Here is a 25,152-nt window from a genome sequence, read left to right as displayed (position 1 = left end):
CCTTGTCCTCACAAAGCATATAAAAAAGACATAATTAGGGGTGCCTGGGTGGCTCAGTTGGTTAAGCCCCTGCCTTCGGCTCAGGTCATGATCCCAGTGTCCTGGGATCGAGTCCCGCATCGGGCTCTCTGCTCAGCCAGAAGCCTGCTTCTTCCCCCCCACCCCCCTCTGCCTTCCTCTCTGCCTACTTGTAATCTCTGTGTCTGTCAAATAAATAAATAAAATCTTAAAAAAAAAAAAAAAAGACATAATTAAACTTTCTATCTTGTATCCAGTTAGATACCATTAGAGGTAGGGAGAAAAAAACATGAGGTTTAGAAAAGGCTGCCTTCAATACACAGGGTTAAGGAAACAGTATTACAAAATATCTTTAGAACATGAAAACTATGGTAGGGACAGGGAGACAAGATAGCATAAGTGTGTGGAAATAAAAACCAAGAAGTTAGTTTGGTTTGGCTGGAAGATAAATGAATGTAAGTGTAGCTAATAAGACCTTAGTAGTCAACTGGGGCCTGATATCAGGCTAAGGAATTTGTGCCTACAATGGCAAAACCCTTCAAGTTAACTAAGCACTTATAAACCCTTTCCAGGGACGCTTGGGTGGCTCAGCATCTGCCTTCTGCTCAAGTCATGATCCCACAAACCTGGGATCGAGCCCCACATTGGGCTCCTTGCTCATAGGGAAGCCTGCTTCTCCCTCTGCCTGCCATTCCCCCTGTTTGTGTTCTCTCTCTCTCTCTCTGACCGATAAATAAAAATCTTAAAAAAAAAAAAAAAAAATTCCGAAAGGTACAGTTTTTATTTTCACTAATCCACACATGAAAAGTTAAAGGTCACAGGGGCGACCGGATGGCTCAGTCAGCAGAACATATGATTCCTGATCTCAGGGTTTTAAGTTCGAGCCCCATGTTAGGGGTAGAGTTTACTTAATAAAAATTTAAAAATAAAGTTAAAAAAATTTAAGTTAATCAAGGTTAAGTTTAATAACCTGAAATTCAAAGCCAGGTATCGTGAACCAAAGTCCAGTGTCCATCCCACAACACCACTGACTTTAAAGAGTAGGAATATTAACAGAGGATAGGAACTATATGATCTGAATCCTCGAAGCACAATATTAAAAAATAATGGTAAACATATGCCCTCCCCCGCAAAAAATCCAAGGAAGAGGCTATTACAATAGTCTAGACTAAGAGTCCAAACATTTGTAGTAGTAGTGAGAACTACAAAGAGATGAATTTCTCAAATTCATCTTAGCTACTGATTAGGTCTTAGCTACTGATTAAATTTGAAGGATAACAGAAGAAGGAATAACAGATGACAGTGCTATTAACAAAAAAATGCAGTGGTCTCTTCCATCTTAAAACAAAACCTAACAAAAACCTGAGAGAAACTTCTTTGGATCCTGCACTTTAACTTACAGCTATGACCTGCTCCCCTTTTCTCTTCACAGCCAAACTTCTCTAAACTTCTTTTCATTCCCTGTCTGTTTAATTTTTTTAATCTCACACTTACTTTGAAGAATGTCTTCTGCTCCAAATGCCACTGAACCTCCTGTTTAAAATCACCATTAACTTCTATGTTGCCAAATCCAATGAAAATCTCCATCTTTAATATACTCAGCCTCTGGGTGGCATCCACCTCAGTTGATTACCCCCCCTCCTTTTTTCACCATTGGTATGAAACGTCGTTTAAGAATACAAACTGGAGGGGCATCTGGGTGGCTCAGTGGGTTAAAGTCTCTGCCTTCGGCTCAGGTCATGATCCCAGGGTCCTGGGATTGAGCCCCACACAGCAGGGAGCCTGATTCCCCTCTCTCTGCCTGCCTCTCTGCCTCCTTGTGATCTCTGTCAAATAAATAAGCAAAATATTTAAAAAAAAAAAAAAAAAAAGCGAAAACAAAAAAAAGAATACAAACTGGAGCCAGACAAACCTGGGTTCAAAAATCAGTAATCTCAATACTATGCAGCCATCAAAAGAAATGAAATCTTGCCATTTGCGATGATGTGGATGGAACTAGAGGTTATTATGCTTAATGAAATAAGTCAATCAGAGAAAGACAATTATCATATGATCTCCCTGATCTGAGGAAGTTGAGGGAACGTGGGGGGTTTGGGGGTAGGAAAGGAATAAATGAAATAAGATGGGGTCGGAGGGAGACAAACCATAAGGGACTCTTAATCTCACAAAACAAACTGAGGGTTGCTGGGGGGGTGGGGGGTAGGGAGAGGGTGGTAGGGTTATGGACACTGGGGAAGGTATGTGCTATGGTGAGTGCTGTGAAGTGCGTAAAGCTGGCGATTCACAGACCTGTACCCCTGGGGCTAATAATACATTATATGTTAATAAAAATATAAAAAACTATTAAAAAAAACCCAACCCAGTAATCTCTCTAGTTATCTGGTAGTCTTGGACAAATTATATAGCCCCTTCTTATGTCATTTTCCTAATCTATAAAATTGAGATAATAAAAGCACTTACTTCATAGTTACAAGCATTAAATGAATAAAAACACACTAACACTTAACACAGCGCTTGATAAACTGTAAGTACAACAGTGCCTTGGCTTCCAAGACACCACTACTCTTGATTTTCCTCTCTGGCCTCCCTTCACTCCCTTTGTAAGCTACTCTATGCCTACCCAACTTTATTTACCAGACATATGCCAATGAGACACAGTTATGTGCCAAAAAACCCTTCCTGTGGTCCAGAATCACAGTCTGTTACCTCCTCAAGAGTTCTACCAGATGTTTCACAGGTACTCACATTCAATCTGTTCACACCTGCTCCGAACTGAGTTTATGCTCATGCCCTCAAATCTCCAGACCTGCTCTTCATTCAGTGTGCCCTATCTCAATAAAAGGACTATTACCACAAACTATTCACATGAGAAAACCTTGAGAGTCATGCTTACACATACTCCCTTAAAGTCACTCCCACACATCCAAGGAATCAAAGTCCTATGATTTTGTTTTCTAAGTATTTCTCAAAACCTCCCTACCTCCACTATGTGTATTCTCAACCATACTTCCCATCGTTTCTTACCTAAACCACTGTAGCAGCCTCCTAATTGGCCAGCACCAAATCCATTCTCACTCCCTCCCTGATCCTTTCTCTAAAGTGCAGCTGTTACTAGTTCAAGCACATTACTCCTCTGCTAAACTTGTGCCTTCCCACTGTCTTCAGAATAAAGCCCTACTTGACCTGACCCCTTATTACTTTGTCAAGATTTTAACTCTCTCCTCCACATACTTCTCAGCAGTTAACACTAGCTCTTTTGGTTTTGTGTGGTTGATATGTTCTTCACACAGGTCAGATTCCTTCCAACCTCAGGGTTTCTCCATATGCTAATCACTTCCTTTTTGACAGGTTACCTCTTACTCATCCTTTAGGTCTCCCTTTTAAAAGCTTTCTCAGAGAAAGTGTTCTCTGATGCCTCCTCCCACTCCCGATATTTAGATTAGGTCACTTATTATACAGTCTCACTGCATCCTCTATTCACCTTTGTAGTCCTTTGCGTAACTGTAACTGATGTTACTAACAGAAGTACTCAGTTACTCCCCAACAGACTGGAAGCTTCACAACAGAGGGACCATGCCTGTCTTGGTTATCACTGTATCCCAAGAGTTTTGCATGGTGTCTGACGCAAAGCTAAGTGCTTGTAATATTTTCCCATTCATACCACAGGGCTTTGCATTAGCTGGTCCCTCTATCCAGAGCTCTGCTGACCCAGACCTGGTCCCTAAGTCTTTGAACTTCACAAGAATGGCTCCTCATCACTCAGGTCTCAGTCGCAAGATGCCATCTTCTCAGGGAGCCTTTAGGGATCATCAATCTCAAGGAACGATCCTCACCCTAATAAATATAGATGACCCTTGAACAACATTGGTTTGAACCACATGGGTTCATTTACACACAGATATTTTTTGATAAATGCAGTACAGTACTTTAAATGTATTTTTTTCTTCCTTATGATTTGCTCAACATTTTCCTTTCTCTTACTTTATTATAAAAACACAAAGTACAAAAAATTATGTGTTGACTATATATGTTACAAAAGGCTTCTGGTCAAAATAGGCTATTAGTACTTAAGTTTTGGGGGGAGTCAAAAGTTACATGTGGATTTTCAACTGTGCAGAGGGTCAGGACCCTTAATCCCCACTTATTTAAGGGTTAAGTGTATTTCATTAAGTGTGTTTCTTCAAAACACTCAGCACTACTTGAAACCACAGCATTTGGAAGTTACAAAAAAGTAAGGCCCAAGTAAAGTAGTTGTCACAGTGTAAGCACCTAAAAAAGACATCTATGTGAATGAATCTCCTGAATGAGAAAATACTACCTGGGAACATCCAAAGTTCATCAACAAAATATATACAAACTATCTTCCAACAAAGTCAAAAAAGAGGCAATATAGGTTAGAAGGCTTGGGAGCCAGACTGCCCACTTTGAATCCTGATTCTTTCTCTTAACTGGATAACCTCAGACAAGTTACTTAATTGTAATATGCCTCAATTTCCAAACTAGAAAATGGGAATCACAGAACCTATCTCAAAGGGTTGCTGAAAATTAAGTTAGTTAATATGTGAAAAGTGCCAGTATCAGGCACAAAGTATACACTCAATTAATGTGTACTATTATCCATCAGATTGGGCTTTTTCTTCCCTTGTCTCAAATATATGGGGTGAATTTTCCTTTATCTTATCCACCCAAAAAGGCTCACGATTTTTTGCTGTTGTTGTTCACCACACAACTCCAAGGGCATCTTTCAGACAGATTAAGATACGTGAATGGCACCTGCTGGAATTGTGAAATATGGTGGCACCATCCTCAAGTTCTGGCAACCCCCCAAAATGATGATGATCAGAGTATTAAGATGATCAAAAGACACAAGAAACAGAGAAGTACTTTGGAAACTATAAAAGTACTATAAATGATCACTGTATTTATGATGAATCTACAATCTCTTGAGGTGATTGTCAGAATCTTTAAGAGTGTGTTGGCCATGGGGCGCCTGGGTGGCTCAGTGGGTTAAAGCCTCTGCCTTCAGCTCATGTCATGATCCCAGGGTCCTGGGATCGAGCCCCACATCGGGCTCTCTGCTCAGCAGGGAGCCTGCTTCCTCCTCTCTCTGACTGCCTCTCTGCCTACTTGTAATCTCTGTCTGTCAAATAAATAATAAAATCTTTAAAAAAAAAAAAAAAAAAAAAAAGAGTGTGTTGGCCAGATTACTGCCCTGAGAGGGTTGTGTATTCCAGGGCTCTAAAGAATGGATTAAGGTTGAGGCTACATATTGAATTCACACTGAGGGCCACAACCATCTCTTGAAACTGTTTCTTTTTTCTTTTTTTTTTTTTAAGATTTTATTTATTTATTTGATAGATCACAAGTAGGCAGAGAGGCAGGCTGAGAGAGAGGAGGAAGCAGGCTCCCTGCTGAGCAGAGCCCGATGCAGGACTCGATCCTAGGACCCTGAGATCATGACCTGAGCTGAAGGCAGAGGCTTAACCCACTGAACCATCCAGGCACCCACTTTCTCTTCCTTTCATTGCTACTAACTAACCCTTAGAACAGTTATTCTCAAACTTCTGCTTGTATTGAAATCACCTGTCTTGTTAAAACCCAGATTGCTGGGCCCCGATCCCAGAGTTTCTAATTCAGTAAATATAGGGTAGGGCCCCCTAAATGTACTTCTAACATGTTCCCAGATACCCAGATAATGCTGATGCTGCTGATGAGGGAACCACACTACAAGAATCCCTGCCCTAGAGATCAGGTACCTGATACTTTAAAAGGTAACTTATTTCAATATTCTTGGACATGTCCCTGAACTGGAACTGCAAAAACATTACTCCACTTTGATCAAATTACCATCTGATTAAAAACAAACCACAACTTCCAATAACTCTCTATTTTCCATGTCTGGCCTTCGTAATTGTTTAAAATGTGCTCCCAATATTATCAACAGTGCCTTCCAAAACAAATCTTTTACTTTAGTCCTATGAATCTAATAAATGTCCTCAGACTAGGCCTTATAAGCACCCCATTCCATAGCAAAGCTTATGCTGTCTTTGCCTCCTGCAAGGCCACCCCCTTCCCTCCTCCTCTCTACCTACCTGAAGGTGGCCTTCACCACTGTTATTTGCCAAAACCACTTGCTTGGTCACTATCTGCTGCCTTTTATCTTTATGGCTTAAGTTTTTACCAAGTACTCACAGATAGAGAAAACCCCCAAGAACCTAAAATTTAAAACAGAAAACAATGACATGAGTGACAGGCATAAATAAAAAGTCTGACATATATACAAACAGCACAAATACTGCTCCGTTACTAGATCAAATGCAGTAAGTTCAAAGTTCATAAAAAGAATGTGCCACCTTTTTCTAAACATGATGAAACACTGACTGTCAAATATTTGTAACTATCTCATTTAGGATGTTAAGATATCTGTGAGGGAAGAAATTTTAAAAGTAGCCTCAAAAAAACAGAAAGGACTCGGGCTACAACTTCCTTTAACAGGAATTGGTATCATTGGTTTTCTGTATGAAATAACACAAGAAACATGAGGTTCAAGGTCTGATTCCCCCCGCCCCCACCAACTCTGTGATCTTGGGCAAGTCACAGACTAAAACTCTTATTTCCATAATAAAAAAGAAATTAAAATTTAAAACTATACCATCTACCTTACAGGCCAGTTTTGAGGATTAAACAAGGTACTGTGTATGAGAGAACTTAGCCCAGTACTCAGTACATACATACTGAATTTGTTGATGTAAAACCAAAATGGGACAATAGAGTATTATTCCAAAAATGAGTTCACACAGAGCAAATTAATGAAATCTAGTCAAGGATGTCCATTTACCAAGAAGAAAAAAAAATTTGTTTGAAGATTTTATTTATTTATTTTAAAGGTGGGGTGAAGCAGATGGGGAGAGAAAGAGAGACAAGCCAACTCCTTGCTGAACGTGGAGCCTGTTGCAGAGCTCAATCTCATGACCCAGGAATCATGACCTGAGCCTAAGCTGAAGCCAAGAGTCAGCTGCTTAACCAAATGAGCCACCCAGGCACCCCAAGAAGAAAAATTTTAAAGGACATAAAATAATGGTATGTTTCTCTGTATGGAATACAGTAAATATATCAATTCTTTGACTTTTTTAATGGCCAAAACTAGGACTTCAGAATAATACAAATATCATCACTTGCAACTTCACAACTTTAAGATGGTCTAAAACCCAGCAAAAACCTTGAAACAGAAGATTTTTACAGGATTAAGGGAAGAACTTAAAATTCAGACTGAGCTTTTAAAGTTAACTAGACTTTTTTTTTTTCATTTGTTCTAATGGCCCAAATACTATAAATGTGTTCATCTGGCATGGGTTCTAAGTGTAAATTTTTTCTGTCACAGCTTAAAGCTTCTGGTTCTATGCACAATGCAAGACCTAATATCCAGATATTCTGCTCATGCCTACACACCAAACCCTCCTTCATTCTAGTGACTTATCACTGGGCCTCAAGAAAACTGGTAGCAAAGAAAAGTATTTATCAGGGCTTTCAACAAAATCAACAGATACTTATCAAGCACTTTTTGTGTTGTAGATGGAATACTTTCTCTTTTTTTGAAGCTACTTATTGAGCACTTTCTGTGTGTCAGGCATTATTTGAAGCATCCAGTATATACCATAAACAAAACAAACTCCCAACTCTCAAGGAGCTTACACTCCAATGGAGACGCACAAACAAAACAAACAAGTATGATAATGACTAGTGCTCAGCAAAATAAAACAAGAGAAAGTGATAGGGCTTAAATACAGTCCTCATTATGGGTCCCCAAAATGCAGCTTACTATGGAAAACTGATGCATAAGAATAAAGAATTGGTTCCCTCATTATCTGCATTTTGAATCACCCAAAAACGGGCAACAAGTTTTTCCTACATCTCCAGGAAGGAGGCTGCAACACTCAGAACAATGTACTCCTCTACCATCACAGACTGAAGGTTAAATCTAATTAAATAATTATAAATAAACAAATTCAACAATTTAGACCATCTACAACTTTTTTCCAGTTGTTAACAAGATGACACTTTCAAGATACGGAAAATATGGCTTAAAAAAAGAAGGATTTCATTTTGCCAAGTCCATTCCTGGTCAGAAAGACCTTACTTAGAGTGGGATCATTCAAAGTGGGACTGTTTATAAAAGGGATAGTCTGGTAAATACTACTGAATCTTGGAGGACAATCTGTAAGGGTAATCCAAAGAATGGTGAAAATATCATTATGGCTTCAATGCCCCCAGTTTCTTAAAAAAGATAAATGATTTAGCTATTTCAAAGAAAAACATATGTAAGAAATAAACAGCATTGAACATCTAACAGTATAATAACACCCTTTAGAAAATCTCTTATCTCATCATCAACATTGACAATCAGGAATTCTCAAGAAAATCAACATCTCCTTCATATAAGATTCCGTAACTTCTCTTACCCTGAAGTATACTGTCTTCACTTTCTTTTACATTGGTTCAGGTGTCCGTTTATTTCTACAATTGCCTTTGGCAGGAGCCAGTGAATTTTTCCATACTAAATGTAATGATATGTATAATATATTATACAAGTTGAGGACACATAGTCCAGTGTATTAAAATAAATAACAAGGCGCCTGGGTGGCTCAGTGGGTTAAGCCTCTGCCTTCCGCTCAGGTCATAATCTCAGGGTCCTGGGATCAAGCCCCACATCGGACTCTCTGCTCGGAAGGGAGCCTGCTTTCCCCTCTCTCTCTGCCTGCCTCTCTGCCTACTTGTGAACTCTGCCTGTCAAATAAATAAATAAAATCTTTAAAAATAAATAAATAAATACCAAAGGTCATCTTTTCCATTAAAAATGAAAAAAGTCCCTAGTTAAAACGATACTACGTAGCATATAAATGGTATTCAGATGCATGCTATTTTGCCCTTGATTTTCTTTCCTTTTTTTTAAAAGATTTTATTTATTTATTTATTTATTTGACAGAGAGAAATCACAAGTAGATGGAGAGGCAGGCAAAGAGAGAGAGAGAGAGAGAGAAGCAGGCTCCCTGCTGAGCAGAGCCCGATGCGGAACTCGATCCCAGGACCCTGAGATCATGACCTGAGCCGAAGGCAGTGGCTTAACCCACTGAGCCACCCAGGCGCCCTGCCCTTGATTTTCTATGCAATTAAGGATTACTCAGAATTGGTATGATTTCAAAAACCTAAAAGATCATCAATTATAATTGCTAAGGATCTAACTAACATCTTAGATAAAGTAACTGTAAGACATTATGCTGAATATTCCCTACAAATCAATACTTAATATACATGGTCAGAAACAAACAACTAAAACTGCTCCAACACTTTGGCTACCGAAATAAAATGCAGAAAAAAAGAAGTTCCATCTTTAGTACTCGTCAATATTTCTCAAAAAAGTCCTCCATCTAAATTTACTAGAAATACAGAAATAAATAATCTTCACCTCAGGACAATCAAACATCCACCCATCACCAAAGCTGAAGCTTCTACCCCTCTCACTTGAATACCCTTTCTAGGTACATCATCGTGCCTTAGAGATCTGTCTGGCTTTGTTCTAGAAATCCATATACAAAATGACTCATCTTCTCATTAAAGAACAAAACTATGTCTTGCTTAAGAATAGTCAAACATCATTCATTTCCCATATTGCAAAACAAGCATTCTAGTTCCAGAAAGTAGAGCTTATGCCCCAAATCTATACATATACACCATCTTCAAAGGTACAATTCTCTTCCATATGTAATAGTAAAGTTTAGCAAGAGGCAAGCCATTTTTTTAAACTAGCTATTTCTGACTTTAATTACCTGTCACAAAATTGATATAAACATATCAAAATTTACCAAATTCAGCCTGTGCACTTGAAATAGCTCTCTCAGTAAAAAGCATTAAAATGACTTACTCAATTTTTAACAGTAGTCTTACTAGTAAGAATACAACTTTTCTTTCTCTTAAAGATAGGCAAATGGTCCCAAATACAATAAAATCATTCTGAAATGAGTCTGAACTCAGACTTTTTTTTTTTAGATTTTATTTATTTGACAGAGAGAGAGAGATCACAAGTAGGCAGAGAGGCAGGCAGAGAGGGAAGGGGAAGCAGGCTCCCCGCTGAGCAGAAAGCCCAATGCTAGATGCTGCAGGGCTCGATCCCAGGACCCGGAGACCATGACATGAGCCAAAGGCAGAGGCTTAACGCACCGACCGACAAAGGCACCCCTGGACTAGGACTTGTAATACTGATATTGTCTCTCGAGAGGCTATTTTAGAGGCGTATCATAAGGGATGACCATTTAGATTTTGTCCCTTAAAACAACATGGAAGTAACATTTAGTAACACTAAAATCAATGTACCAAGTAACCCATTTCAATTCAACAAATATATATTGCATGAGGCCACACAAATTTTAATCAGTAAGCTAAGTAAACCTGTCATTTGTCTCTCTTTCAAACTTTATGTTTTATGGCCAATACCTGCAAAACAAAGTAAGTTCTATACTTTGACCTACTTTAAAGACAGACACAGTGTTTAAAAACTACTAACTACTAACTACTATAAAAATTAGCCATTATAGTAGTCTTAAAATCCCTCAAATGAGATCTAACTTAACCAATGTAACATGAGGACTCACCACAGAGACAAACATTAAAAGTCTAATAGGCAAACTTTTCACTCGAATAAACTGCCACTATGCTCTCAAATCAAAAAAGTTACGTTACAGGGGCACCTGGGTGGTTCAGTGGATTAGGCCTCTGCCTTCAGCTCAGGTCATGGTCTCAGGGTCCTGGGATGGAGCCCCGCATCGGGCTCTCTGCTCAGCGGGGAGGGGAGCCTACCTCCCCCTCTCCCTCTGCCTGCCTCTCTGCCTACTTGTGATCTCTGTCAAATAAATGAATAAAATCTTAAAAAAAAAAAAAAAAGTTATGTTACAGAAGTAATTTACACTTCAGATGTAATTCTGTCATGTAATCTTAGAAAAAGACATTAGTCACCCTAAACTTCAGAATTATTACCCAAAATTCCAAGATTCCCCCAAATATCTGATGCCCTCTCATACAACACATGAACCAAAAACAAAATATGCTAGATATGGAAAGGGTTAATGTGTGCAACAGGTAGCAATCACTTTACAATTAAAAAAAAAAATCTTACCAGGACAAAAGTCACAGATTCCCTGGATTTCTACCACTACCTTCCTATTTTGTTAAAAAATGTGAACTTTTTCTGGCTGAATGAAAAGCTCATCCTTTGAAAGACTGGATCCCAAGATCCAAGATCCTTCAAGTATTTACATAACAGCTCAACAGTTCTGCAAGTCTGACATGATAAAAATGATTCCCCATATAGCTGGGAATAACCACCTGGGAAGAGAACTCTGCAGCATCCTCTTTCTTCTCCTATGGTCCCAAAGAAAAGTTTAAGGATTGTCAAAACAAGCACCCAAAATTTCACTACTGACATACGTAGTTTATTTCTGAAAGTTAAAGAATAAGAGTTTATTTCTAAAAGTTAAAGAACTGGGACACCTGGGTGGCTCAGTGGGTTAAGGCGCTGCCTTCAGCTCAGGTTATGATCCCAGGGTCCTGGGATCGAGTCCCACATCAGGCTCCTTGCTCAGCAGGGAGCTTGCCTCTCTCTCCGCCTCTGCCTGCCTCTCTGCCTGCTTGTGTGCTTTCTCTCTCTTTCTGACAAACAAAAAAATAAATAAATAAATAAAATCTTTAAATAAATAAATAAAAGTTAAAGAACTATATTCTCAATACATGCTTTAGGAGACGAGGCAAATCTCTGGAATAAGGCTTGCCAGAACACACATTCCTGCTGGATATACTTGAACTCCACACCTTTCTAACAGTCACGTTTAAACAAAGTAGCCTTTTCTCAAAAAGAGTGGAGATCATCAGAAAATGATTACAGAATCAGTCTGTTTTCCTCCAAACTCAGTCTAAAATGAAGAGCTAAAGAAAACCACCAAAAATTCCTTTAGTAATCTTTTAGGTCTCTCAGTTCACCAAATTTCACATAATACAATTCTTTGGCTTTCTCCATACCTTACTCTAAAGATACAAATGCAAATTTCTGAAATGAATATATGGTGAAAATATTAATAAAGTTCTCTTTGACTAGGGGATAAAAAAACCAAATTTTTAAACTCCAATAGGGAAACACTGAGAGGAAAGTAGGGCTTAAAGAAGCAAATATTCATATGCACATACAAGCAAATTCCCTCCAAACCATTACTAAGTAAAAATTTTTTTCAATATGATGTATCTTCATACTTCCTTCCCAAAATACAAAATATAGAACTTCTGGTATTCTACCCTTTCTCAATCAATCCCCACCAACCCTCTAAACCTATCAGTGTTACTTGTGTTAAAAATAAAAATAAAATCCATAGTTCTACCCCCCAGCTCAAAGCCACAATCCTGACATACCATAATCTATAAAAATGATACAGAACTATCCTTTCTCAGTTTTGTCCCTAAAATTTACATTCTAATCTAACTTAGATTACAGTGTCAGTATTGCAAAATTAGTAATCCCTGTCACAATGTAATCCACAAAATCCTTTGATTTACAACAGTTTCTATAGAAGTTAAGGCTACATACAAGTCCGTTTCCAAACAGGATGAATATTAAGGCTCTACTACTTGGCCTAAAAACCAAATGAGATATTAATACACCATCTCTCCTCTGGTATACAGAAAAGCCACCTGGAAAGTTTTAATCACAGTAGGTTCACAAATGGAGACAAAACAGTTATTGTACTTCAAAATTGAAAAAAAAAAAAAAAAGAGAGAGAGAGAAAGAGAGAGAATAAAATACTAACCAGTCTCTGGCTGTAACGAATCCTTTCTTCTTCGGGTTCCATCTCTCACTCTTCTGTTGAAATTACTGTGAAGAAACCACTCCAGGGCTGCCTTCCTCTTCCTTGGGAACCAGGTTTACAACACTAAAGAATAAGGATAGAAGCAAAGATGAGAACTCATCCCCAAACTCAAGCTTTCTTTTCACAGGAGGGGGATTTAAGATGTGTGTAAGTTAAAGGCTCTCTGACAAATCTGGTTCCTCCTCGTCAGTTCGGGACCCCTCTGCTCTGGGGCAAGTGTTCCCCTGCCACGACCAACATTAATCACATTACAACTGTCTGAGGCCTAGGCAAAAGGAGATGATGTTGGTTTCAGTTCCTTGTGGATGGGCCACACACCACTGTTTCTTCCCCACAGGATTACAATAAGCCAGCCTCCCCTTGATGGCAGCAGTGGCAAAAAAAGAAAGGGGGGGGGGGACTTTTATCTGTAGAGAACTGACCAGGTGAAGCGGGCACTGAACAAATCCAGATCCCAACCAAATTAGCTCTCTCTCACGGGTAATTAGAAACTAAAAGGGAAAAAGGGTAGACTATGATTTAAAAAAAAAAAAAAAATCAGGATAAAGAAAGATTCCAAAACAATTTCCCATACCCCTCTAGGAAAGCCTCACACAATCGTCGCCTTCCTTCCTAGAGTCCCTGGATCTTTTCATTCCCAAACCAACACTCCACCCCAACACAAGATGTGTGTAACTCTGAAACAAATTCAAGAGAGTTGCAAATCAGGGACAAAAATCACATTAGATCTTTTTGAATAAAGTAATAAAATGACCGAATCCATCTACAGAAATAAGTAAAATGCAGCTTTCCAAAAATTACGACCGAACTGCGCGAGGGTCGAGCGGTAATACCAAGAAAGGTTTTTTCTTTTTTTCTAAATATTCTCAAGGATAATGGCTTCCATAGGGAATGCAGATATTTTTTTTTTCCTTTTTGCAACTACATTACAGCCACGTTAATAGCATCCTTTCAAAACTGCTACGAGACCAAAGGACCCAATGACACAGTTTGCAAGAGCAGTTCGTGGCGGAGCCCTCCTAGAGGAAGCCCTTGTCCCAAGTCGGGAGGAAAAGAAACCGTGTTTGCACCCCTGGGCGAGGACCGCCGGGGACTGAAAGCAGCCAGGGCCGGAGAGGAAAAATGGCAAATCTCGCTGGGCTCCCCGAAGGTAAGGCGCTTCAATCGTTCACCCATCGGAAAAAGAAATAGAAACTTTACATTAAGACTTCAGATAACACGGTGAACCAAACTTCCAGGGGGAAGGCCTAGGAGGGGGAATCTCACCGGGGATTTTGCTCGTGAGTTCTTGTCCAAGTGAGAAGTAAAAGATTCCAAAAACTGAGAGGAAAAATTAAATCCCAAACGTCGTCTTCGTTTTTTTTTCCGTGGATCAACCCAGTATCCAGAGAGGGTCAGAGCGACCCGGAAAAAGAGGAAACAGTTGCTGAATCAAACCTCCTCTTCAAGCTTCGGAGACCGGGAGTCGGAGGCGTCAGGAGAGGCGAGCGCGACCCCTCGGCGCCGAGCCCGGGGCGCCCCCGCCTCCCCCAGGCCAGCGGTCAGCAGCCCGTGCCCGAACCCCGGGCCAGCCCCGGCCGCGGGGAGCGCCCTCTTCGCTGTGCCCTCGGCGAGCAGCCGCCCGGCCGCCTCCGGATCCCAGGAGCGGCGGCCGATCAGCTGAGACCGGCCGGCCCGAGGCTCCCCGCGCCGCCCCGGCCCCCCGGAACGCGGGCCCCGGCCCCGGGGGGCGGAGAGGGCGGGAGCGGCGCGGCGCGCCGGGCTGGGGGCCCGGACTCCCCTCGCGTCTCCCCCTCAGCCCGGGCTCCGCGCTGCGGGACGAGCCCCCGGCTACTCCCCAGTCGCAGAGGAGGGATTCCGGGGGATGGGCCCCCTGGCGTTGCCCCTCCTCCCGGAGCGCCCCCTGCCCAGGATAGACGGAGCGGCGACAGGCCCAGCCGCTGGGAAGGTGCTCTGCGAGCCGCAGCCGCCGCCGCCGCCGCCGCTGCCGCCGGGGAGGGGTGTTGTTTCCCTCACACAGGAGGAGCCGCTGAAGCAGCCGCCGCCATTTTGAACCCGTCAGACTCTCACATACACACAGCTCTCCGCGGCGCACTGCGCAGGCGCCGCTCCCCCACCCCTCCTCCGGCTCGCCTCCACCCCCACCCCCCTTCAAGCCTCCCTGCGTTTCTTACCGCTCTCCCGGGCGCACGTGAACGCGCACGCGTCACTCCCCTCTAACGCGGACACTCCGCGGCGCGCGCACGCGCGGATGCGTCGGCCTCGAATCGCCCGCGCCCGGCGACGCCGACGCGGCTCCCCGCCCCCCTTCGCGTCAGCCTGCCCGCCCTCCCGCCGGCCCACCGCCCCCGCTCCCCCCAGGGCCTTCTTCCTGGGCTCGGGCCCGACCCGCTGCTCGCGCCTGCGCGCAGACCAGGATCCTCCTCCGCGCGCCCTCCCCTCCCACACGCCCTCGCTCGAACACACACACACTTCGCCTCTGTGACCCCGCCCCTCGCCGGCCAGCTGCGGCGGCGGCCCTCCCCCACCTCTCCCGGGAGGGTGGTGACCCCCCCGACCCCCCACAAAGCACAACAACCCCCCCAAGCAGAAGGGAGAAGCGCCCCGTTCCCCTTCAACCGCCCTTTGCCCCAGTCGGCCCGTCACAGTCACACAACCTGAAGGCCGGATGGCCTGGGCCAGAGCGGCCGTTGCCCGCCTGAAAGCCGGGTCTCCCGGGGTCAGGCTGCTGGGCCGGGCCGGTCCGAGCTCGGCCCCGTGTTCGGGCCTGCCCAGGGCGAGGGGACGCCCCTTACCCCTGGTTGCCCTCCCCTCGCCCTCCGGCCGCTGGGCCGAGGGCGGCCTGCCCGCCATCCCCGGGCAGGCCCCAGCGCCCCCCGCCGCGGGGCCCGTTCGCCCACGGCTCGGGGGGCTCCTCGGTGCAGCGGCTCGGCCCCGCCTCACCCACTCCTCGCCGCTCCGAAGGGGCAGGAAACGGGAGTAGCATGTCTGTCCTGGGCTCGGCTCCCCCGGGGGAGCTCCGGGCGCTTGACAAGGGCGTCCACAGGTACCAGGCGCGGGAGTGGTCTCCGCGACGGCCCGGGGGCGGCGGCGGCCGGCGCGCCCACTGCGGGCCCGAGGCGCCCGGGGAGGTGGCCCCGCAAGCCCCCGCTCCTCGGCCACGCTCAGGTTTCCGCAGCGCCGGTGCCCCCGGCGCCCCGGGTGGGACGTGACCCCGCCCCCGGCGAGTCGGGGCGCCCCACACGGAGGGGTGCGCGGATCGCCCCCAGTCCCTGGGCCGACCCCGCCGCCCCGGGCCGCGGCGGGCGCGGGAGGCCCGGCTGGGAAGATGTCTCCTCTCGGTGCGCGCAGCTTCGCGCGAGGGTCAGCGACGGGGCAGCGGCCGCCCGAGCCGCGCCTGCCCTGCCCACGAACGGGCTCCCGCGGCTCGACAGCTGCCCGACGGGCTAGCAGGCTGGGGACGTCGACGGAGCTCGGCCAGAGGTATCTGAGCAACGCCATGCGAGCAGCCCAACCGCGATCAGGGCATTTCCCCAGCCAATCTCGTGCTTTGGGGCCCGTTTAAATTATAAATCCCATAAAGGACCGTGGCTTGGGCGTTACGCATCCGGGTCGCCACTCTCGGCTTCGCTAAGGTCTCGCTGAGAGGTGTCACCCAGATCTTTTTCTCCCTGCCTTGGGTTCCTACTCTTTAACCTCTGATCCTGGGAGCCAGGAATGCAGGAGAGGGGAAAGAATATGGAGTGAATCATGTAACTTCTTTAAACGACCTTCCGCTCTTTCAGGAAGACCGATGGAGAAAGACAATTGAAATAAAGATCGCTTCTGTTTCTATCACAACTCTGGATTTGAACTCGAGGGTAAAGGCACTACGTACACCCGAGGTAGTAGTATTTATTACCACAGGGTGTTTTTCCACATGCACATGTTGGGAGTTTTAAAAATGTTCTCTGTTTCACAGCATCCTTGGGAGTCCAGCTAATGCGCCTGGTAGTATTGTACTCATTTTAAAGATAGACAACCGAAGTACAGAAAGGTTAAACAGCTTGCCTAATTACTGGAACAGAGAGGAGTCCAGCGGTCTTCGAGAGCCGACCGCAACATCTCCCAACAACAAAACCAGGTTCGTTAGTGCTCTTGTGGTGATGAGCCCTGTGCGATGTGTGGAACCCCACAATCCCTGAGCTCTACTCCTGAAACTAATCTACACCGTATGTTAACTAGAATTAAAATTTAAAAATTTGAGAAAAAAAAATGATTTGTTGATATGGTCTTACTTCTTGCGTTCCAGTCACTGGGAAATGGTCTTTATTCTCATACCATTTTTGTTCGGACTTCATGGATTTTCAGGGGCACTGTTGTGAAGATCTTCACCAAAACCTTCTCAGGTCTAAAGCCTTTTTAAGTCTTCGGACTACAGTAAAATCTATTTTAAAAGCAGCAGAGGCAACTGGATGTCTGCAGGTATAGAAAAAGGCAGCAGCTTGTTTTAAGAGAAAGACTTTCGCCATTGTCAGATTAAGCAAGTGTTAGGCCTCATTGCTATTTGCAAAATAAATGGCTTTATTTACTTCCCACCTGTCCTTATAACCCACGCTTGGGGGCAAAGAGAAGGAGAAGGGGTTCTCCAAGTAGCTCAACTTGGTCTTGCCCTTTTCCTTAAGGTCCCGAGCCTCTCAAGTTGTTAACCTTCAACCCTGAGTGTGAGTTCCTCACCTTCAGCCGATGCCTCCTATAGATTTAACCCAGGTAGGTATGCTGGGAGGAACTCTAAGAAGGTTCTATGGGCAGTTGACAAGGAAGAGAGGAAAATGGAGCTCAGAGACATTAGGGATGAGGAGGAAAGAAAAGCTAGGAGCTAGAAAGGGAAAGAGAACACAACTTGGAACAGTACTGCAAGTAAAGCTTTGTCAGAATGCAACCAGCTCTTTTCCAGTCGAAAGCCGTTTGTTAACTAGTCTGGATGGGGGGTGGATGGATGATAGTATTTAAAAAGATATACACGATGGGCTTGCGCCTGGGTGGCTCAGTTGGTTAAGCAACTGCCTTTGGCTCGGGTCATGATCCCAGAGTCCGCATAGATCTCCCAGCTCCACGGGGAGTCTGCTTCTTCCTCTGACCTTCTCCCCTCTCATGATCTCTATCTCTCTCAAGTAAATTAATAAAATCTTTAAAAAAATGATATACATACACAATGGGTTTTCCACAGGCAATCTTTGTTAGTATTTGAAAGCAGATGTGCGGGGTAAGTTAAGAGATAGTCAGGTAGCAATGATGCCCCCAAAATCACAATTGGCAAGTGTGTGTTTTGAAGCTCACTGCTTTGCCCTAAAAGAGACATTTTCAAGAATAAAGCTTGGGGGTGCCTGGGTGGCTCAGTTTGTTAAGCAGCTGCCTTTGGCTCCCATCATGATCCTAAAGTCCTGGGAAGGAGTCCCACATCTGGTTCCCTGCTCCATGGGGAGTCTGCTGCTCCCACCACCTTCTCCTCTCTTGTGCTCTCTGTCACTGTCTCTCTGTCAAATAAATAAAATCTTTAAAAAAAAAAAAAAGAATAAAGCTTGGGTGATTCCCCAAGAAGGACACGAGTACCATGAAACTATATGGCTTCAACTGTGACTGCAGGGAGAGGCAGAGTGGTGGATGGGAAGAAGGAAAGAAAGGTGCCTTCTAGAAACACCGAGGAGAGGATCCCTGGCTGGAATACGCTGGCACCTAATAAGATATTAATAAATTTCTGCCTTCTTGAGCAAAGCTGACACCCAACAAATGGTAAGAGTCAAAGTCCAGATCACCTGCTGCTTTTGGGAGACTTTAGTGGGTAGAAGGAGAACTGTATAGTCTCTTCAACCAAATCAAACTATTTCTAATTTCTCTGCACCCCTTAAAAGTTAAGGAGGAAGTAGGGATGTCCCAAACAGTGGAAGTCTAAACCAAAATAGAGAAGTTTGTTTTGAAGATGCCCCTGGGGTAGCATAACCAGTGGTTAAAAACCTTTGACGTCAGAGACTAAATTACCAGCTCTTTGATCCTAATGAACTCCTCAAAGCCTCCATTTTTCATCTATGAAGTGGGAAAATGCCTAACGCTCAAATGAGTAATGTTTTAAAGCTCAATGTCTAGCACATAATAGTCTCCAATTATGAGCGTTTACTATGTTTCTGACTTCCAGTTTTACTATGTTTCTGACTTCTAGTTTTAAGGAAAGTTTTGAGTAAAGATGCTTCAATGTTTAGGTAAATTGACATGGAGTGCAAGTAGTCACTTAGAGCTTCTCTTTCCCTTTATAGCTCCTAGACTTTCTTTCCTCCCCACCCCGATGTCTCTGAGCTCCATTTTCCTCTCTTCCTGGATTCTGTCTGTGTCTCCGTCATCATCACGTCCCTCCTGAGGTCTCTTTTACGCATCCATTTGGAGCCCTCAAGCACAAACTCTGTACTTCTGCTAATCATTTCCTGAACATCTCCCTCTACCTCCTTCCACTAGACTGTAAGTTCTTCCAAGACAGGAGTCAGGCCACATTCGAATCCATCAAAAACCTTCCAAAATCAATATCACATACTTAACGGTGTCAACCTTAGGAAAGGTTAAGAAGAAAAAAATGTGCTGGGTGATTGTGGGTTTTCAGGGATTAGAAAGCTTTCTTTTGAGGATGGAAGTAAAATCTGAAGTGATCAGGAGGAAAAAATGGAAGCCAGAAAAGCCCTGAGGATTGTCGTAGTATTGAACGTGACTAGCACATGAGATTCTTCTAAGTTTCGTGGAGCGCTGTTGATCCATTCTGCAGGACTATGGGACCACAGCTCTCCCTGGCCCAATGCCTCCTTGCTGCCATTTTTTTCTAGGCGTATAGCCTGCCTTTGTGCGGACCTGCCTCTCCTGACATGAGGGGCTGACTTCCGCTGCGAGGGCAGCTCCAGCAGCATCTGGGAACTGCCTGCTCCTTTTAGCCACCTTGCTTTCCCCCTTCAGGCGAGGCCACCATCACTTCCACTTCTAAAAGGGAGGACTCCCTGCGTTTTCCAGGGGTGGGTCTTCAAAAATGCTAAGCCCTGTGCCTCACCACGCTTCGGCTTCGTTGGGGGCTCTTTTTGGCACCCTGGGGTTTCCAGGTCTGTTTGCAACCTTATGCTTGTTCACTGGCTAAGCTGATGAGAGCTTATAGTGTTGCAGCAGCATCCCCAAGGGGCTAGTTACCTAAACACTTGGGCCTGTTCCTGGATCTGCCTAGTGGGTCTGATCTTTGCCCATCTTCTATAAGAACATCCCCTACCTTTTATTAGCTTTGGCTAAGTCGAGTCCTTCTTCGGCCCCTTTATGAGAGGTTCTTACCAGTTCTTACCAGTATGTTATTATCCAGGCCCTTAACCTATCAGGAACCCCGTTCTCTCTTTAATAAAACAGAGATAACAATTCCTGCCCTGTTTCCTGCTGGGATTATTGTGGAATCAAATGGAAAAATGCACACAAACACCCTATGGACGCTAGAAGACAACACGTTTAGATGGGATTGCTGGTTCTCCTCTTTCTTCTCATTTCTCTTTTTTCCTACATGAAGAATTTGTTTTGCTACTGAGTAACCTTGTGGTCAACACTAAATGGAGCGCTAAGATGGAGACAGGAGATCTGAAAAATTAGAAAGCTTGGCTTTTACCCTTGGACACTCCACATCATGGAGGACATACTGGGAAGACTTGACTTGCTTAGAGAAAAATCATCATTACAGTCAATCACCAGACGATAGTGTAGACAGCAGGAATTGGAGAGAGAATTCCACTTGGATGTGGACCCCAGGGGAGAGGAAAAGTTGCACATTTTTGTTCATGTTCATTGGTATATCCCCAGTGCCTCAAACAGTGCCAGGCTTGGCTGGCACTAATCTGTCCCTGTTTATTGACTCCATGAATAATGTAGCATACTGGTGCTTTTGAGACACGGGAGGGTTTTGAACCTCTGCACAAGTAGGCTTGGTTTGGACAGAGAGGCACATAGGTTCCGGAAGCAATGGGTTGATGGAACAGCACTTGTTGGAGGTGAACTGTTCTTACAGTTGTCCCTTCAGCCAGAATAGAGCTGATGGAACCCAAAACCCCTACCGGGAGGTAAGGATGCAGATCTTAGGGCAAGTGCTTTGCTCTCTTTACTCCAGGTTCTCTTGTGATCTAGTCCTTCGGTTTCACTGATCTCTACCGCCTCCGGTTTCTGGGTGCTGTCTTCAGAGTCCACATCAGAAGCACAGCTTTCAATGTGATATTATGAGCTTAATATCGCCAGTCAACTTTTTTCCCCCCGAATGCCTCTAATTACATTGTTCGTAATATTGGACGTGTGTAATTTTCAAATGACGATCTTCTTTTTTCCCCCCAAATGCTTGCTAAATATTTAAACTCTGAAATGTATTCACTTGTCTTTTTCTTTCTGGCTAGATCTATTTTCACAATCCCCGGGGGAACCACAAGAAAATATTGACTGCATTTAAGGTGAAATTTTCATGTTGTATTTTTTGCAATTATACTTGATTTGCCACCCAGCTTGGGGTTCATGTTTTGATTTTGTCACAATTACTAGTTCTGCTTCTACAGTTGATCTAGTTATTGTCTCGTTGGTGAGTTGCGTGTCCTTAGTAAACTTTCTATCTCTATATAATTTATTGGTTTGAGGAAAGTGGGAGACACTATATGTCTATGCCTTAGTCTTTATTATTGAAACTGATTACAAGATTTACCAATATCCAAGCTTTTAATAAACATGTTTATAATGGTGAAGGCTTATGTTTTGCATAAAGGTTAGTATTTTCCATAGCCCCAGTACTCATTTACTATTCCTTTTTCCTTTTTAAAGATTTTTCATTTATTGGGGCACCTGGGTGCCTCAGTGGGTTAAAGCCTCTGCCTTGGGGATCGAGTCCCACATCAGGCTCTCTGCTCAGCGGAGAGCCTGCTTCTCCCTCTCTCTCTCTGCCTGCCTGTCTGCCTAATTATGATCTCTGTCTGTCAAATAAATAAATAAAATCTTTTTAAAAAGGATTTTTCATTTATTTATTTGAGAGAGAATGAGTAGGGGGGAGGAGTTGTGGGAGAGAGAGAAGCAGACTCCCTGCTGAGCTGGGAGCCCAAGGCTGAGCTCAATCAGGTTCCTGATCATGACCTGAGCCAAAGGCAGTTGCTTAACCGACTGAGCCACCCAGGCACCCCCATTTACTATTTCCTATATTTCATGCATTTTTGTAGTCAACCAATTCAGAAAAGTGGGCAAATCGAATTCTCAAGTCCAGCTTGCTGGGAGATAAATATAGAATCTGCAATGTCTTCTTTTTTCTGAATCTACATTATTCCTCTTGAAGGGACCATATTTCTTCCTCTCTATATGCCTTTTAAGTTGCTCTTGAATACACAGGCATGTAATTTGGCTGCTATCGATAGAGCAATGCCCCTCATTTCCAATACCGTCTCCTCATTCTCAAGGGCACTTCTGATGAACCCCGCTGCCCACTGTCTCACATTTGATTGGATCTCCGTATGACCATTAGGGTCAGCAACCAAAAAAATACGGGCCAGTTTTTAACTCCCTGCTGGGTCCTCGAGATTTTAAAGTCTAAAACTTGGCCCTTGCCCTCAAGGAGCTTCCTGTTTAAAGAGAAAAGGGGGTGGTGGCGCCTGGGTGGCTCAGTGAGTTAAAGCCTCTGCCTTCAGCTAAGGTCATGATCCCAGGACCCTGGGATGGAGCCCTACATCATCGCATCATCGGGCTCTCTGCTCAGTAGGGAGCCTGCTTCCCTTCCTCTCTCTCTGCCTGCCTCTCTGCCTACTTGTGATCTCTGTCTTTCAAATAAATAAATCTTTTTTTTTTTTTTTTTTTTTTAAAGGAGAGAGAAAGGGGGAAGAAATGAACTACGTCAAAACTGCCAGCAGCAGGGCAGGGCTGGGCGAGAGAAAAGTGGGGAGTATTTCTAGACATTTCCGGAGCTGCAGCCGTATTCTTGTCTCTTTCCTAGGATTTGCTGGTGCATTTACTTGGTGCTGCACTAACTTCTCTCTTATAGTCTGTTAGAGCCTCATCTCTGAGGGGACATTAGCATTGAATCACAAAATCTTAGAGCTGGCATGGAGCTTCGAGGTCATCTAATCCCACCCACTCATTTTAAAAACTGGCAGTCTGAGACCCCAAGATGTATAACAGCTTGGCCAAGGTCATGCAGCTAGTTTAGTAATGAAATTGGAACTATAAACCATGTCTTCTGATAGTTGCTTTTTCTGCTGCTACTCAAATAGATGGCAGTTTTAATCATCGGACCCAACATCATTCATTCATTCGTTCTTCCCCCAGAGAGCGCGCCAGCCTGTGCAGGACACTGTGCTTGGCACTGGGGTTAATTGCAACGTGGTGTGCATGAGACCCACATTGTGTGGGGGCCAGAGCCTGGGGGGTCCAGTGACCATGTAAATTAGCCTCCAAACGGAGACCCTTTGAAACAGTGAAAGTGGACACCAGGGTGGCTCAATCAGTTAAGTGTTTGCCTTTGGCTCAGGTCATGATCCCGGGGTCTTGGGATAGAGTCCCACATCAGGCTCCTTGTTCAGTGGGGAGCCTGCTTCTCCCTCTACCCCTTCCCCCCACCCCCACTTGTGATCTCTCTCTCACTCTCTCTCTCTCTCGGATAAATAAATAAAACCTTAAAAAAAAAAAAAGAAACAGCAAAATGGTCTAATAATAGTGGTATGTACATCAGGTATAAACTAGGACAAGTGCCATCATGGACGTCGGGTCTTTGCAGGATATATGCTATGCAGTCTGTATAGGATACCGTGAGGGCACAAAGGTGGGAGGGGTCAATTCTACTGTGGGGGGAGGGGTGCTCAGTCCCGAAAGGCTTCTTGGAGGAGGTGATGCTTGCAAGTTACTGGGGCTGTGATATTAACCAAGAAAACAATGGGGGAAAAGCATTTCCTACGTCTGACATGCCCTGGACACAGCAGGACAGCCAGCAAAAGGAAGAATTCCTATCCTGAGGACCTCTCCCACCATATTCAGCCAGCAGATAGGGGCACAGTGACCCCCAGTCTCCCTTGGATCCCAGCAGGTATTTGGTCATCCCAACAGCAAATATTTACTGAGGATCCACTAGGTAGCAGGCAGTCCCTGGGAATACTGCAGACATGATAGGCAGGGTCTGGTGTGTGGTCTGGCAGGGACCCTGGCAGATTGTATTCCCAGTCCAGCTGCATCATGCAGTGAACACGTCACATCGCTCAAGCCACGGAGCTCTTGGGGGTTCTGTTTCCTCACCTGCAAAATGGGGACTAGTCTGTCCTCATAAGGTGGCTGTCACAGGATCTAAACGGGTTAACAGTCCCCTGGAACATAGGAAGCACTCTACGAGTTTGTGAAACAAAACCGAGCTCACAGTTAGTCAGGAGAACCACAGCAAATTAATTCCTGGCAAAATTGTATAAAGAAAATAGGAAGAAAAAGAAGGAAATAGGAAGGCTTCTCTGAGTTAGTGACATTGGAGTTGAGATCGTATAACAGAAAGGAATGTTCTGGGGAAAGGAAACTGCTTGAGTGGGTGCAGGAGTCCGTGTACTGAGAAAGCCACGGACCAGAGGGGCAGAGGTGGAGACTGGAGCGAGATGGCGTCAGAGTGGCCAGGCTGGGCCGTATGGAGCTTGCCACAGGCTGGGAGTATACTCTTAGGGCCGGGGCAGCCCACGGTGGTTGTGGACGCAAGGAGATGACAAGGTCAAGTTTATGTTTCAGAAAGAACTCTCATGCAAAAGCAGAGTGCCGGAGAGAAAATTCAGGTGTTCCGTGGATCGCTTTGAGAGAATTGGAGGGCATGGCCTCAGCAGTAGGTCTGGTATGGAGAGGCGAGAGGGGAGGTCGAGGACAACCTCCACAGGGTCTGGTCACACACGGGACTGTGTGGGAAGTGAGGCAGAGGGAGGGGCCGCCGACCCCCTCCCCAAGGAGGGAATCCAGGAGAAGCAGGGGCGGGGCCAAGAGGATGGGATGAGACTGGGGCTCCGCTGGGGGGCTGGAATGGAGAACGGTCTGCACCCAGACCCTGGGAGGCACGAGATAGCCCGCTGCAAGTGCAGGAGACCGGAACTGCAAACGGTACCCAGCCCTTTGAAGATGCTCGGTTACTGCTTCCAGAGTGAATCAATATAGAAATGGCAAGCAAAGGAAGAGGAGCCCTTGAAAACAGCGGAGAAGGAAAGACCAGAGA

General features: G+C 44.6%; 1 protein-coding gene and 2 long non-coding RNA genes across 10 annotated transcripts in view; 2 read left to right on the top strand and 1 right to left on the bottom strand.

The window, feature by feature from the left end:
* Nucleotides 1-16,122, bottom strand: part of KDM2A (lysine demethylase 2A) — a 114,869-nt gene extending 98,747 nt beyond the window's left edge. Inside the window, exons 1-3 of one of the 7 annotated variants that reach the window (XM_082748624.1) lie at nucleotides 15,867-16,122; nucleotides 13,498-13,600; nucleotides 12,864-12,986 (exon numbers count right to left, since the gene is read on the bottom strand). In XM_082748624.1, coding sequence (XP_082604750.1) covers nucleotides 12,864-12,905 — 42 coding nt within the window. In that variant the 5' untranslated portion in view covers nucleotides 12,906-12,986; nucleotides 13,498-13,600; nucleotides 15,867-16,122. Of the gene's footprint in view, nucleotides 1-12,863; nucleotides 12,987-13,345; nucleotides 13,407-13,497; nucleotides 13,601-14,189; nucleotides 14,499-15,097; nucleotides 15,309-15,866 lie in introns of those variants that run through there. The other 6 variants (XM_082748625.1, XM_082748623.1, XM_082748628.1 and 3 more) reach the window with 6 other exon arrangements.
* LOC309873307 lies at nucleotides 15,867-17,178 on the top strand. Of its 2 annotated transcripts, none has more exons than XR_014316279.1 (3): nucleotides 15,867-15,969; nucleotides 16,709-16,807; nucleotides 16,885-17,178. It is a non-coding gene; the product is annotated as an uncharacterized lncRNA (long non-coding RNA). The 2 variants fall into 2 exon arrangements; XR_014316280.1 differs by having other exon boundaries at nucleotides 16,709-16,810.
* Nucleotides 17,179-17,585: 407 nt separating this feature from the next.
* Nucleotides 17,586-25,152, top strand: LOC309873310. The gene is made up of 3 exons (XR_014316282.1): nucleotides 17,586-17,672; nucleotides 21,350-21,403; nucleotides 25,080-25,152. It is a non-coding gene; the product is annotated as an uncharacterized lncRNA (long non-coding RNA).

Source organism: Mustela nivalis (assembly GCF_964662115.1).
Source record: "Mustela nivalis genome assembly, chromosome: 9".
Taxonomy (NCBI): domain Eukaryota; kingdom Metazoa; phylum Chordata; class Mammalia; order Carnivora; family Mustelidae; genus Mustela; species Mustela nivalis.
Note: the sequence above shows the minus strand (reverse complement) of the source record. Positions and strands in the feature narration are given on the sequence as shown.